The 16,526-nt window shown below is 46.4% G+C and overlaps 1 protein-coding gene across 1 annotated transcript in view; it reads left to right on the top strand.

The window, feature by feature from the left end:
* LOC115144495 (solute carrier family 2, facilitated glucose transporter member 11-like) overlaps positions 1–16,526 on the top strand; it is a 27,886-nt gene continuing 11,360 nt past the window's right edge. The window contains exon 1 of the mRNA XM_065002536.1: positions 1–1,911. Coding sequence (XP_064858608.1) covers positions 393–1,911 — 1,519 coding nt within the window. The 5' untranslated portion in view covers positions 1–392. The remainder of the gene's footprint in view (positions 1,912–16,526) is intronic.

Genomic DNA, 16,526 nt, shown 5'->3' on the forward strand with positions numbered 1-16,526 from the left:
CATCAAGGGGACACCGGTAGCTAGCGTCATCCCGAATCAGAAATACGCTTTCTTTCAATATACATGTTGGTCTGTGCCAGATTTGTTTATCTGTTCCATCAATATGGTAAGACTCCCTCCCTAATTCTTATTTTTCCAACGGTTGAGTTACGTTTGGGCATAGAATTTAGCGTCCTGTCCAGTAGCTATCAAGACAAGCTCCCTCACGCTACAGAAACAGGTGAAATATTGGCCTACCATCGGCCATTCTGGCTCATACATTACTTTATTTACTGTGTGTCTCGAAAACACAGCTGCTGTCAAACCAGTGTTCAGTAAGCTCTGAGCCTGATGCATCTGTCCTCTTAAGGAATAAATAACTATTAGAATCAACACAGTCTCAAATCTTGCAAATGAATGTTAGAGAGGATGATGACACAGAGACAGATAGGCCTGCAGGCAATTCCAGAACCCTCACCTTGGCGGTGTGCTCCGCTGCCATCGGTGGCACCTTCCAGTACGGCTACAACCTCTCCATCATCAACGCCCCCACCAACCACATCCAGAGGTTCATCAATGACACATACTGGGAGCGCTGGGGAACCGGCCTAGACACCTCCCAGGTGACCCTGCTGTGGACCGTGATCGTGTCTGCCTTCTCCCTGGGTGGCCTGACCGGGGCTCTTCTGGCAGGACCCATGGCTGTCCGCTGTGGCAGGAAGAACTCACTACTTCTCAATAACTCTTTCTTGTTCCTCGGTGCAGTCCTCGCCCTTACCAGCAGGGCGGCGAGGTCAGTTGAGATGATTATTTTTGCCCGCCTGCTAGTAGGGGTCAACGCTGGAGTGAGCATGAACGTCCAGCCCATGTATTTCGTAGAGAGCGCCCCCAAACACCTGCGTGGCGCTGTGGCCTTCTCCTCGGCCGTGTTCACTGCATTTGGGATCTTCCTGGGCCAGGTGGTGGGTCTAACGGAGCTGTTGGGTACCGAGCCCCTCTGGCCCTACCTCCTGGCCAGCAATGCCCTCCCAGGCCTCCTCCAGCTACTCACCCTGCCCTGGTTCCCTGAGAGCCCCCGCTACCTGCTCATGGACCGGAGGAACAAGGAGGCGTGCGCCCGGGCTCTGGGTAGGTTCCGCGGTGGGGCTGACTTCAGCCTGGAGATGGAGGAGATGCTGCAGGAGCAGGCTGACGCCGGTGGGGCCACGGCCAAGAGTCAGACTCCCTGGGACCTGTTCTCCAACCGCTCCCTCCACCCCCAGCTACGCACTGTGATGGCTGCTAGCAGTGCCATGATGCTGTGTGGTAATGACTCCATCTACTTCTATGCCTCGTACATCTTCCTAGCAGCAGGGATCCCTGTGGAGAAGGTCCAGTATGTTTCTATCGGCACTGGGGCCTGCGAGTTCACTGCTGCCGTCGTGTGTAACCTGCTGGTTGAGCGTGTGGGCCGCAGGATGCTCCTCAGTGGCGGATACGCCCTGATGGCGGTCTGGGCGCTGGTCTTCACCCTGGCCCTGACCCTCCAGGGCTACTCTGTCCCAGGGATGCCCTATCTCAGCATGGCCTGTGTGTTCTGCTATATCCTCAGCTTCGGTATGGGCCCTGCCGGGGTTACGGGAATCTTGCCTGCTGAGATCTTTGACCAGACGGCTCGGCCTGCGGCCTACATGGTGGCTGGGTCCCTCATGTGGATCAACCTCTTGATAGTAGGCATGGCTTTTCCATTCATAGTGAGTTACCTCAATGCGCTCTGCTTCATCCCGTTCTGTTGCGTCTGTGTGGCGACCTCTTTGTTTGTGGGCCTCACTCTGCCCGAGACCAAGGGCAGGACACTGGCTGAGATCACAGCAGAGTTTGATAGGAGGAGTCTTTTGAAGAAGGGCCCAGAGAAGCAGGGGCCCGAGCCCATGAAGGAGCAATATCAGCTGGGTAAAGCTCTCTCTCTCACCACCATAGACCCAGAGCCCCTCTCTCATCTCCTAGACCCAGAGCCTCTCTCTCTCACAGCCCTAGACCAGAGCCTCTCTCTCTCACAGCCCTAGACCAGAGCCTCTCTCTCTCACAGCCCTAGACCCAGAGCCTCTCTCTCTTACAGCCCTAGACCCAGAGCCCCTCTCTCTCACAGCCCTAGACCCAGGGCCCCTCTCTCACGGCCCTAGACCCAGAGCCTCTCTCTCTCACCACCCTAGACCCAGAGCCTCTCTCTCTCACTGCCCTAGACCCAGAGCCTCTCTCTCTCACTGCCCTAGACCCAGAGCCTCTCTCTCTCACCGCCCTAGACCCAGAGCCTCTCTCTCTCACTGCCCTAGACCCAGAGCCTCTCTCTCACTGCCCTAGACCCAGAGCCCCTCTCTCACTGCCCTAGACCCAGAGCCCCTCTTTCACCACCGTAGACCCAGAGCCCCTCTTTCACCACCGTAGACCCAGAGCCCCTCTCTCACCACCTAGACCCAGAGCCTCTCTCTCACCGCCTAGACCCAGAGCCTGGGGGAACAGTCTGGGGGTCTGAGGGTGGGGTATTTATATGAATTATATTTAATTATGGTGTATGAATGTGGTGCCTTGGTACCTGAACCAAATAGCCTATACCTCTTTATGAACTCACTGTAATCAAGACTGCTGTTATAATGACAAATTAAGGCTGTCCCCGACTAAAAATAAAATCTTGGTCGACCGAGAGTCTTCCTGTTCTTTCGACCAATCAAAATGTTTAAACTTATTGCGCTGTCTGTGCTGAAACTGCAACATCATTTCAGCCATTTAGTTTCTTAATTGTTTCTGACTGAAAAGTTATGTTATCGAAATCCCTAATTTGTTTCCAAAAAATATTCCCTATTCCCTCAACCCTTGCTCTCTTTACATGAAACATGTAAGCATCGCATGCATGTGATCAATAGGGCCTATAGCCTATCATAATCACATCAATAAATTGCTTATAACAAACTCCAAACCCATAATGTCAACTAGCAAAATGGATGCGGAGGACATGGAAAAAGAAACTCAAAATGGGCGAATATTTACTGGTTGCTCAAGAGGGAAAGGGGAAGTCAGATCTGTCGAAGACATTTGACTTAGTTGTGGAAACTACTGGAGATTAAGAAATATTTGGGTATAGGCGCAAGCGTTGTGAGTATCGTGTGCCAAGCAGTTGCTGTTAGATTACAATATTATCATTTTTTATAACCATTTGGAACACTAAATAAATAAGTGTACCAGAGAGTCTGTACTAATGAAAAAAACGAATATATAAAGCCTTTATTACATCAGATTAAAAACAGTTGCATGCATTCATGAATTGCAGTTTATTTATTGATTCGGTAAATTATTCAAAGCTTCCGTTATTTAATTGTAAAACTAAAATGCTTGATTGCATTTCAAAGCATGTTTGTCTCGTATGCTTTGTGATGGCATGAAGGAACGAAGGATTGAATGATTGATTGATACAGTAGCCTATATAATGAAATATAGGCCTAAGTAAGTTATGGTATTAAGACTAAACAGGATGTGCTCTTAGGCCTACACCTCGATGGTGGTTATACAAGGTTAAAATACAAAGCCTACTAATGATGACGACATTACTCATTATTATAATGATTAAAAACAGCCAAATCTGTGAAATTGCTTTACATTTACATTACATTTACATTTAAGTCATTTAGCAGACGCTCTTATCCAGAGCGACTTACAAATTGGTGCGTTCACCTTATGACATCCAGTGGAACTGCCACTTTTCAATAGTGCATCTAAATCTTTTAAGGGGGGTGAGAAGGATTACTTTATCCTATCCTAGGTATTCCTTAAAGAGGTGGGGTTTCAGGTGTCTCCGGAAGGTGGTGATTGACTCCGCTGTCCTGGCGTCGTGAGGGAGTTTGTTCCACCATTGGGGGGCCAGAGCAGCGAACAGTTTTGACTGGGCTGAGCGGGAACTGTACTTCCTCAGTGGTAGGGAGGCGAGCAGGCCAGAGGTGGATGAACGCAGTGCCCTTGTTTGGGTGTAGGGCCTGATCAGAGCCTGGAGGTACTGAGGTGCCGTTCCCCTCACAGCTCCGTAGGCAAGCACCATGGTCTTGTAGCGGATGCGAGCTTCAACTGGAAGCCAGTGGAGAGAGCGGAGGAGCGGGGTGACGTGAGAGAACTTGGGAAGGTTGAACACCAGACGGGCTGCGGCGTTCTGGATGAGCTGTAGGGGTTTAATGGCACAGGCAGGGAGCCCAGCCAACAGCGAGTTGCAGTAATCCAGACGGGAGATGACAAGTGCCTGGATTAGGACCTGCGCCGCTTCCTGTGTGAGGCAGGGTCGTACTCTGCGGATGTTGTAGAGCATGAACCTACAGGAACGGGCCACCGCCTTGATGTTATTTGAGAACGACAGGGTGTTGTCCAGGATCACGCCAAGGTTCTTAGCGCTCTGGGAGGAGGACACAATGGAGTTGTCAACCGTGATGGCGAGATCATGGAACGGGCAGTCCTTCCCCGGGAGGAAGAGCAGCTCCGTCTTGCCGAGGTTCAGCTTGAGGTGATGATCCGTCATCCACACTGATATGTCTGCCAGACATGCAGAGATGCGATTCGCCACCTGGTCGTCAGAAGGGGGAAAGGAGAAGATTCATTGTGTGTCGTCTGCATAGCAATGATAGGAGAGACCATGTGAGGTTATGACAGAGCCAAGTGACTTGGTGTATAGCGAGAATAGGAGAGGGCCTAGAACAGAGCCCTGGGGGACACCAGTGGTGAGAGCACGTGGTGAGGAGACAGATTCTCGCCACGCCACCTGGTAGGAGCGACCTGTCAGGTAGGACGCAATCCAAGCGTGGGCCGCGCCGGAGATGCCCAACTCGGAGAGGGTGGAGAGGAGGATCTGATGGTTCACAGTATCGAAGGCAGCCGATAGGTCTAGAAGGATGAGAGCAGAGGAGAGAGAGTTAGCTTTAGCAGTGCGGAGCGCCTCCGTGATACAGAGAAGAGCAGTCTCAGTTGAATGACTAGTCTTGAAACCTGACTGATTTGGATCAAGAAGGTCATTCTGAGAGAGATAGCGGGAGAGCTGGCCAAGGACGGCACGTTCAAGAGTTTTGGAGAGAAAAGAAAGAAGGGATACTGGTCTGTAGTTGTTGACATCGGAGGGATCGAGTGTAGGTTTTTTCAGAAGGGGTGCAACTCTCGCTCTCTTGAAGACGGAAGGGACGTAGCCAGCGGTCAGGGATGAGTTGATGAGCGAGGTGAGGTAAGGGAGAAGGTCTCCGGAAATGGTCTGGAGAAGAGAGGAGGGGATAGGGTCAAGCGGGCAGGTTGTTGGGCGGCCGGCCGTCACAAGACGCGAGATTTCATCTGGAGAGAGAGGGGAGAAAGAGGTCAGAGCACAGGGTAGGGCAGTGTGAGCAGAACCAGCGGTGTCGTTTGACTTAGCAAACGAGGATCGGATGTCGTCGACCTTCTTTTCAAAATGGTTGACGAAGTCATCTGCAGAGAGGAGGGGGGAGGATTCAGGAGGGAGGAGAAGGTGGCAAAGAGCTTCCTAGGGTTAGAGGCAGATGCTTGGAATTTAGAGTGGTAGAAAGTGGCTTTAGCAGCAGAGACAGAAGAGGAAAATGTAGAGAGGAGGGAGTGAAAGGATGCCAGGTCTGCAGGGAGGCGAGTTTTCCTCCATTTCCGCTCGGCTGCCCGGAGCCCTGTTCTGTGAGCTCGCAATGAGTCGTCCCGAGCCACGGAGCGGGAGGGGAGGACCGAGCCGGCCTGGAGGATAGGGGACATAGAGAGTCAAAGGATGCAGAAAGGGAGGAGAGGAGGGTTGAGGAGGCAGAATCAGGAGATGGGTTGGAGAAGGTTTGAGCAGAGGGAAGAGATGATAGGATGGAAGAGGAGAGAGTAGCGGGGAGAGAGAGCGAAGGTTGGGACGGCGCGATACCATCCGAGTAGGGGCAGTGTGGGAAGTGTTGGATGAGAGCGAGAGGGAAAAGGATACAAGGTAGTGGTCGGAGACTTGGAGGGGAGTTGCAATGAGGTTAGTGGAAGAACAGCATCTAGTAAAGATGAGGTCGAGCGTATTGCCTGCCTTGTGAGTAGGGGGAAGGTGAGAGGGTGAGGTCAAAAGAGGAGAGGAGTGGAAAGAAGGAGGCAGAGAGGAATGAGTCAAAGGTAGACGTGGGGAGGTTAAAGTCGCCCAGAACTGTGAGAGGTGAGCCGTCCTCAGGAAAGGAGCTTATCAAGGCATCAAGCTCATTGATGAACTCTCCGAGGGAACCTGGAGGGCGATAAATGATAAGGATGTTAAGCTTGAAAGGGCTGGTAACTGTGACAGCATGGAATTCAAAGGAGGCGATAGACAGATGGGTAAGGGGAGAAAGAGAGAATGACCACTTGGGAGAGATGAGGATCCCGGTGCCACCACCCCGCTGACCAGAAGCTCTCGGGGTGTGCGAGAACACGTGGGCGGACGAAGAGAGAGCTGTAGGAGTAGCAGTGTTATCTGTGGTGATCCATGTTTCCGTCAGTGCCAAGAAGTCGAGGGACTGGAGGGAGGCATAGGCTGAGATGAACTCTGCCTTGTTGGCCGCAGATCGGCAGTTCCAGAGGCTACCGGAGACCTGGAACTCCACGTGGGTCGTGCGCGCTGGGACCACCAGATTAGGGTGGCCGCGGCCACGCGGTGTGGAGCGTTTGTATGGTCTGTGCAGAGAGGAGAGAACAGGGATAGACAGACACATAGTTGACAGGCTACAGAAGAGGCTACGCTAATGCAAAGGAGATTGGAATGACAAGTGGACTACACGTCTCGAATGTTCAGAAAGTTAAGCTTACGTAGCTAGAATCTTATTGACTAAAATGATTAAAATGATACAGTACTGCTGAAGTAGGCTAGCTGGCAGTGGCTGCGTTGTTGACACTACACTAATCCCGCCATTTTGCCGTCATTTTGCCGTTGCATGAGGCTTGGTGCTCATGGAATTAGTAGGCTGTTAAAGAAACACTCAAACAGGCAACAGAAGCAATATCTGTCTTATTTCTGTAGATGTATATGGATGATTTATAAAGCCAGGCACATTTAACAGTTAGGCTATTCATTATAGACCTAATTCAATTGTGGTTTCCTCATTCCTCAATTTTCTTAGACAATTAGGCTAAGGTAAGGGCTGTTTCCCCGTCTCTGCTGCTGCCTCCACCGCATTGTTCTCAAGCCCAATATGCTGGTTAACTTTGCTATTATGCACATAGCAACATAGGGAAAGGCAGCAATTCTATGGCGCACTGAAGATTGTTTCAGAACCGCGGACAGTGACCGTATCCAATGCGGGAGAAAACTAATTTGTTCTAAATTAATATTTGATTCATTAATGTTGCACCATTATTTTGACCTAATATAACCATATAAAATGTCAGTATCACGTCTTTGGATTGTGCCCTCCCCTTGGCCTCTGCAATGGATTAGTCCACTGAGTCAGCCGTGAATCAGACAGGTCTTGTGCACCATGAAAAGAAATTACAATAATTGCTACTGCTTGACTAAAGAGATCTCGGTCGACCAACAGCTTATCGGCCAATGAATTGACCAGTCGACTAAATGGGGGTCAGCCCTATAATGAATGATTTTGAATAATGATTTTGCACTATGTTATTGCTATGATTTCTTTATCAAAACTCCATTACCTCCATTATGTTTAGACTGATGTAATTATGGTGCAGTTTGAGTCAGATATGTTCCTTCCATGCATGTGTGATATGGGGAAAGGGCATTGTCTGTTTATACTTGAATATCAGTACTGTACTACTCTCATCAAGTCCAGTCTCTACAGTTATGTACAATTTAGAATGTTGTAAGCTCGACCTATTTTGCTGTAAATGCCAAACCTTAATTGATATTGATTGTTGCAGTATGTTTACAGTATATAATGCATGTTTTATTTATCACCAAAAGGAGTGTTGGATTATGTATTTTCATCCTATTTTGTCTGTTTGATCAGGAAATCACCAGCTATTTTCACTCTTTATGCCACAACACAAACACTTAAAACACATAATATAGGCTATAATGTTACTATTTAAATTACTATCCAGAATGTCCATTAAGTGGCATCATTGCGCTGAGTAAACCCTTTGTTTCAGGGTTTCATGTATGTACCTTCAGTATCAGGTCCACCCTACCCTTGGTTACTCTTGGGTACCCAAAGATTATCTATGCACTTTCAAGCATGACAAATAAACTCTATGAAGCCATTATTTGCAATTCTTGCTTTGTATGTATTTGAGTGTTAGACTGAAAAAAGTGCTGATGTCAATCCAGCAATATTTTTCTGTCATGAAACAACTATATAATATAGATACAGTACCAGTCAAAAGTTTGGACACATCCAGTCATTCCAGGGTTTTTCTTTATTTTTACTATTTTCTACTTTGTAGAATAATAGTGAAGACATCGAAACTATGAAATAACACATGGAATCCTGTAGTAACCAAAAAAGTGTTAAACAAATCAAAATATATTTGAGATTCTTCAAAGTATCCACCATTTGCCTTGATGACAGTTTTCCGCACTCTTGGCATTCTCTCAACCAGCTTCATGAGGTAGTCACCTGGAATGCATTTTAATGAACAGGTGTGGCTTAATTTGTGGAATTTCTTTCCTTCTTAATGCATTTGAGGCAATCAGTTGTATTGTGACAAAGTAGGGGTGGTATACAGAAGATAGCCCTATTTGGTAAAAGACCAAGTCCATATTATGGCAAGAACAGCTCAAATAAGCAAAGAGAAATTACAGTTCATCATTACTTTAAGACATGAAGGTCAGTCATTCCAGAAAATGTCAAGAACTTTGAAAGTTTCTTCAAGTGCAGTCACAAAAACCATCAAGCACTATGATGAAACTGGTCCTCATGAGGACCGCCACAGGAAAGGAAGACCTAGAGTTACCTCTGCTGCAGAGAATAAGTTCATTACAGTTAACAGCATCTCAGATTGCAGGCCAAATAAATGCTTCATAGAGTTCAAGAAACAGACGCATATCAACATCAACTGTTCAGAGGAGACTGTGTGAATCAGGCCTTCATGGTCAAATTGCTGCAAAGAAACTACTACTAAAGGATACCAATAAGAAGAGACTTGCTTGGGCCAAGAAACACGAGCAATGGACATTAGACTGGTGGAAATCTGTCCAAATGTGAGATTTCTGTGTCTTTGTGAGACGCACAGAAGGTGAACGGATGATCTTCGTATGTGTGGTTCCCACTGTGAAGCATGGAGGAGGAGGTGTGATGGTGTGCTTTGCTGGTGACACTAATTTTATTTAGAATTCAAGGCACACTTAACTAGCATGGCTACCACAGCATCCTGCAGCGATACACCATCCCATCTGGTTTGCACTTAGTGGGACAATCATTTGTTTTCCAACCGGACAATGGCCCAAAACACACCTCCCAGGCTGTGTCAGGGCTATTTGACCAAGAAGGCGAAGTTGAAGTCAACCCAGTTGGGTTTGGGATGAGTTAGACCGCAGAGTGAAGGAAAAGCAGCCAACAAGTGCTCACCATATGTGGGAACTCCTTCAAGACTGTTGGAAAAGCATTCCAGGTGAAGCTGATTGAGAGAATGACAAAATTGTGCAAAGCTGCCACCAAGGCAAAGGGTGGCATCTTTGAAGAATTTCAAATATTTTGATTTGTTTAACTCTTTTTTTTTGTTTGTTACAACATGATTCCAAATGTGTTATTTCATAGTGTTGATGTCTTCACTATTATTCTACAATGTAGAAAATAATGAAAAACCCTTGAATGAGTAGGTGTGTCCAGACTTTTGACTGGTACTGTATATAACCTATAAAATACTGCATGCTGTACTCTACCATTTCTGTAATGATGATAATATTTTAAAATGCAAGAAATCTATCCTAATTAAAATCTAATGTCTTGAGAAGAACTGTTACAATAATTTTTCAATAGGGCAATCAGCTCAGGTACCTACACTCACCAAAGACATATACATTTATAAATGTTTACATTTTTGTAATTTAGCAAGGTGCTCTTATCAAGAACAACTTAGTTATTAGCACATTCATCTTAAGAAAGATAGGTGAGACAGCCACATATCACAGTTGTAGTAAGTATATCTTTCTCAAAGTAATCAGGAAAAGGCAAGTGTTGTTTACATTTTTTTGTTGCTGTGGGATGTAATGAAGATTCTTTGAAGAGGTAGGTTTTCAGACGTTTTTGGAAGATGGTCAAGGGACTCAGCCGTACTAACGTCCGGGGGAAGCTCATTCCAATATTGGGGTGCCAGGACAGAGAAGAACTTTGACTGGGACGAGCGGGAGCTGACCCGGCCAAGAAAATAGAAGTGGCTTGGGGTGTAGGGTTTGAGCATAGCCTGAAGGAAGTGGATGTAAAGTACTTAAGTAAAAATACTTTAAAGTACTTTAAAGTATTTATATTTTTTGACAACTTTTACTTTGCTATGTTCCTAAAGAAAATAATGTACTTTGTACTTTTATTATTTTGATTGTTTAGCAGGACAGAAAATGGTCCAATTCACACACTTATCAAGAGAACATCCCTGCTGCCTCTGATCTGGCAGACTCACTAAACACAAATGCTTAGTTTGTAAATTATGTCTGAGTGTTTGAGTGTGGCTATCTGTAAAAAAAAAAATTGTGCCGTCTGGTTTGCTTAATATAAGGAATGTTTAATTATTCATGCTTTTACTATTGATACTTAAGTATATTTTAGCAATGACATTTACTTTTGGTACTTAAGTATATTTCAAACCAAATACTTTTACTCAAGTAGTATTTTAATGGGTGACTCACTTTTACTTGTCATTTTCTGAGGTATCTTTACTTTTACTCAAGTATGACAATTGGGTTCTTTTTCGACCACTGCCTGAAGGTAGGGAGGGGGCAGTTCCCCTTGCTGCTCCATAGTCAAGCACCAGGGTCTTGAAGTGGATGCGAGCTTCCACTGAGAGCCAGTGGAAAGTGCAGAGGAGCTGGGTGACATGGGATTACTTGGGAAGGTTCAACATCAGGCGGGCTGGCTGCGGCGTTCTGAATAAGTTGCAAGGGTTTGATGGGACAACCAGTGAACCCAGCCAGCAGAGTTGCAGTTGTCCAGATGGGAGATGACAAGTACCTGGATTAGGACCTGTGCCGCTTCCTGTGAGGAAATAATTTTCTACGGATGTTGTAGGGCATGAACCTGCAGGAGAGAGTCACTGCTTGGATGTTTGCAGAAAACAACAGGGTGTTGTCCAGGTTCACGCTGAGGTTCTTTGCACTCTGGGAGGGGGACATCATAGAGTTGTCAACCGTGATGGAGAGGTATTTGAGTGGGCTGGCCTTCCTGGGTGTGTGTGATTCACTTTAAACCCGACATGCTGTGGAAACTCAACACACAAAGTGCAACTGGGAGCAGAGCAGGGCGGACAGATGCAACGTAGAACACAAACACACACCGAGTATGTGGATCCTCTCACAGAGAGACTGCATGCTAAGCCAGACCTCATATCTTGCTTTCTCACGTTTTCTTTGTCTGACTCTTTCCTCTCTTTTTTCCCCGTGTCTGACATCATCAGTCTCTTCCTCTCCATCTCTTTTTATTTATCTGGATAACTTAATTTCCCCACTCTCTCCCTCTCCCTTCTGCCTCTTTCTTTCTCCATATATTGCAGTCTCCCTCCTGATACTGATCTCTTCTCGCCGTCTTTCACGCTCCAGGCAAATGCTGACTCCAGGCAACAACAACAGAGGAAGCAGCAGCAAATGCAGTAGTAGCAGAAAGAAGAAAACCACCAGAGGAACCCCCCTCACTGCTCTCCTCTCCCCAGGACCACAGTTCTGAGATGGGCTGCTTCTCGCGACACCAACCCATGGCTCCTGTGCTTCATCCAGACCTGGACTGTGGCAGCAGCAGCCTGCCTAAAAACTCTGTGGTTTGAATGCTAAAGGTGCTACTGAGAGTAATTTTACAGTACATTTTAAGATGCAATATGAATGGTTGAAACACTGCCCTTTTAAAGTGTTTGCTAAAGTTGATTATAATTACAAAAAACAATTTAGTAGTATTATAAATACATTTTATTTGTATTACTTTTATCAGTATTACTGTTTTTCATGATGTTTCACGAGTCGTTGCTGAACGACAACATGAAAAACATAGAGCTGGCGGGTTATACACTGCATCGGCAGGATAGAACAGCAGCCTCTGAAAAACACTCATCCAGAAGTGGCGCTTTAATGCAGGGAACTGAAATCCATTTTGCCTCATTGCTATCAGCATGTTAAATGTGCAACCAGAGTGAAAAGAAAACTCTAGACCACCTTTACTCTGCATACAAAGCTATCCCTCACCCATTTGGCAAATCTGACCATACTTCTATCCTCCTGATTCCTGCTTACAAGCAAAAATTAAAGCAGGAAGCAGGAATAAAAAAGTGGTCAGATGAACAGGATGCTAAGCTACAGAACTGTTTTGCTAGCACAGACTGGAATATGTTTGGGGTTCTTCCATTGGCATTGAGGAGTACACCACATCAGTCACTGGCTTTCTCAATAAGTGCATTGATGACGTAGTCCCCACAATGACTGTACGTACATACCCCAACCAGAAGCCATGGATTACAGGCAACATCCTCACTGAGCTAAAGAGTAGAGCTGCCGCTTTCAAGGAGACTCTAAGAAATCCCGCGATTCCCTCCGACGAACCATCAAACAGGCAAAGCGTCAATACAGGACTAAGATCGAATCATACTACGTTGGCTCCGACGCTCATCGGATGTGGCAGGGCTTGCAAACTATTACGGACGACAAAGGGATGAACAACCGAGAGCTGCCAAGTGACACAAGCCTACCAGACGAGATGAATTACTTATATGCTCGCTTCGAGGCAAGAAACACTAAAACATGCATGAGAGCACCGGCTGTTCCGGATGACTGTGTGATCACGCTCTCCGCAGCCGATGTGAGTAAGACCTTTAAACAGGTCATTCACAAGGCCGCAGAGCCAGAAGGATTACCAGGATGTGTACTCCGAGCATGCGCTGACCAACTGGCAAGTGTCTTCACTGACATTTTCAACCTCTCCCTGACTGAGTCTGTAATACCAACATGTTTCAAGCAGACCACCATAGTCCCTGTGCCCTACCAGTAGCACTCACGTCTGTAGCCATGAAGTGCTTTGAAAGGCTGGTCATGGCTCACATCAACACCATTATCCTAGAAACCCTAGACCCACTCCAATTTGCATACCGCCCCAACAGATCCACAGATGATGCAATCTCTATTGCACTCCACACTGCCCTTTCACACCTGAACAAAAGGAACACCTATGCGAGAATGCTATTATTTGACTACAGCTCAGCGTTCAACACCATAGTGCCCTCAAAGCTCATCACTAAGTTAAGGACCCTGGGAATAAACACCATCTGGAACTGGATCTTGGACTTCCTGACGGGCCGCCCCCAGGTGGTAAGGATAGGTGACAACACATCCGCCACGCTGATCCTTAACACGGGGGCCCCTCGGGTGCGTTCTCAGTCCCCTCCTGTACTACTAGTTCACTCATGACTGCATGGCTAGACACGACTCCAACACCATTAAGTTTGCTGATGACACAACAGTAGTAGGCCTGATCACCAACAACGAGATAGCATATAGGTAGGAGGTCAGAGACCTGGCCATGTGGTGCCAGGACAACAACAACTCCCTGAAAGTGATCAAGACTAAGGAGATGATTGTGGACTACAGGAAAAGGAGGAACGAGCACACCCACATTCTCATCGACAGGGCTGTAGTGGAGCAGGGTGAGAGCTTCAAGTTCCTTGGTGTCCACATCACCAACAAACTAACATAGTCCAAGCACACCAAGACAGTCGTGAAGAGAGCACGACAAAACCTATTCCCCCTCAGGAGACTCAAAAGATTTGTCATGGGTCCTCAGATCCTCAAAAGGTTCTTCAGCTGCACCATCGAGAGCATCCTGACTGGTTGCATCACTGCCTGGTATGGCAACTGCTAAGCCTCCGACAGCAAGGCACTACAGAGGGTAGTGCGTACGGACCAGTACATCACTGGGGCCAAACTTTCTGCCATCCAGGTCCTCTATACCAGGCGGTGTCAGAGGAAGGCCCTAAAAATGTTCAGACACCCTAGTCATAGACTGTTCTCTATGCTCCCACACGGCAAGCGGTACCGGAGCACCAAGTCTAGGTTGAAGAGGCTTCTAAACAGCTTCTACCCCCAAGCTGTACATCTAATCAAATGGCTACTCAGATTACTTGCATTGCCCCCCCCATCCCCATTTTACGCTGCTGCAACTATCTGTTATTATCTATGCATAGGTCACTTTAATAACTCAACGCATATGTACACTACCGTTCAAAAGTTTGGGGTCACTTAGAAATGTCCTTGTTTTGAAGGAAAATTACTTTTTTTGTCCATTAAAATAACATACAATTAATCAAGAATACAGTGTAGACATTGTTAATGTTGTAAATGACTATTGTAGCTCAAAACAGCAGATTTAAAAAAATTAAAAAAATATAAAAAAATAATATCTACATAGGCGTACAGAGGCCCATTTATCAGCAACCATCACTCCTGTGTTCCAATGGCGCATTGTGTTAGCTAATCCAAGTTTATCATTTTAAAAGGCTAATTGATCATTAGAAAACCCTTTTGCAATTATGTTAGTACAGCTGAAAACTGTTGTTCTGATTTAAGAAGCAATAAAGCTGGCCTTCTTTAGACTAGTTGAGTATCTGGAGCATCAGCATTTGTGAGTTTGATTACAGGCATGTGCTGCCATCCTGTTAGAAGGTAACAGATTATTTTATTACAATGGTTAAATTGGATTTTCATTGTGTTCAATGGTGTTATTTGCCCCCTAGTGGCGCTTTCTGGTACTTAGAAAGACAACGCAAACGGGAAGTTCAGAATTAGTTTTGCACGCATAGAAGCAGCTACAAACAACGCTACGGTGCAGGTCTTTCAATGTAGTTATTTCTTGTCACGCTTCAGCCTTGGGAGTTTTATTGAAGACTTAGTTGTTAGCTATCTGTCTAGTTTGCATGGGAACGCAACTCAAGGGCAGAATAGTGAAAAAACATCATCACAGCGGGCTCAAGCACAAGAATAACTGCACACGGTGGTTATGTTTCTACGTTCATCAGCCAACAAAGCCTCTTATCCTAGGGAAGACCAGCAGTCTACGATGCAACAACCAGAGCCAGGTGTTCAACAGAGAGAGATGGAAGAGTCTCTTCAGCACATTGGGACCAAGTCTCAATCTATAAGATCATCAAAACAGTCAAGCAGATCCTCAACGGTGAGTTCTGCAGCCATCAAAGCACGCGCCAAGGCAGACGCAGCGCGTGCACAAGTCCCCTATGCTGAGAAGGAAGCTTCTGTGATGAAACAAAAGGCAGAAATAGAGGCCAGCTTGTTGAAGCAAAAAGCTGACCTCGAGGCAAGTTTATATGTTCTCCAAGTTGAGAGAGCAGCTGCTGCTGCGGTGGCTGAAGCTGCAGCCTTTGAAGAAGCTGTAGAATCAGAACGCAGAGAGCTTCGCAAAGAACTAGACATAGGGACACAGCCCTTAAGTCCAGTCCAACGTACATGTGAGTATGTGCAACAACATGCTAGGCCCTACTTTGCTGAACTTCCATTTGAAGTGGAGAAACAAGAGCTTAGTGTTGACCCAGCTACATGCCATAATCCAGAAAGTAGCAAACAACAGAACATGAGCAGAGACTCTCCGTTCAAAAGAAATGAACAGCAGCATGGTGGAAATGGAAAGCAAGCCCACTTCCAGTCACACACACACACAACTTCCCTGAGTCACAAGTGGCACCAGACCTCACCAAGTACCTCCTACGACGTGAGATGGTGAGTTCCGGACTCCTGAAGTTTGATGATCGCCCTGAAAATTATTGGGCATGGAAAGCATCCTTTCTCAATGCGACCAGAGACTTGAATTTATCAGCCAGGGAAGAGTTAGATCTAATTACCAAGTGGCTAGGGGCAGAGTCGTCTGAGCAAGCAAACAGAATTAGATCTGTCCATATTTTCAACGCAACAGCAGGGCTTAACATGGTCTGGCAACGACTAGAAGAGTGCTATGGTACACCCGAAGTGATCGAGAATGCACTGTTGAAGAAAATTGATGATTTTCCAAAACTGGCTAACAAAGACCATCACAAACTAAGAGAACTAGGTGACATTCTTCTCGAACTGGAGTGTGCTAAAGTAGAAGGGTACCTTCCAGGCCTCGCTTATCTGGACACATCTCGGGGGGTAAACCCTATTGTAGAGAAACTTCCATTCAGTTTACAAGAAAAATGGATAGCACAGGGATCCAAATATAAGGAGGACTATCGGGTAGCATTCCCACCATTCTCGTTCTTCTCGAGATTCATCAGGAACCAGGCGAAAATTAGAAATGACCCCAGCTTCACCCTCTACACCTCAACTAACCTGGTGTCCATGAAAAGTGAGAAACCTGCCAGGTACAGCAGCAAGACACCTGTGACTGTATACAAGACAGATGTGTCATCTGAGGCCTCAG

Source organism: Oncorhynchus nerka, linkage group LG16 (genome assembly GCF_034236695.1).
Source record: "Oncorhynchus nerka isolate Pitt River linkage group LG16, Oner_Uvic_2.0, whole genome shotgun sequence".
NCBI lineage: Eukaryota > Metazoa > Chordata > Actinopteri > Salmoniformes > Salmonidae > Oncorhynchus > Oncorhynchus nerka.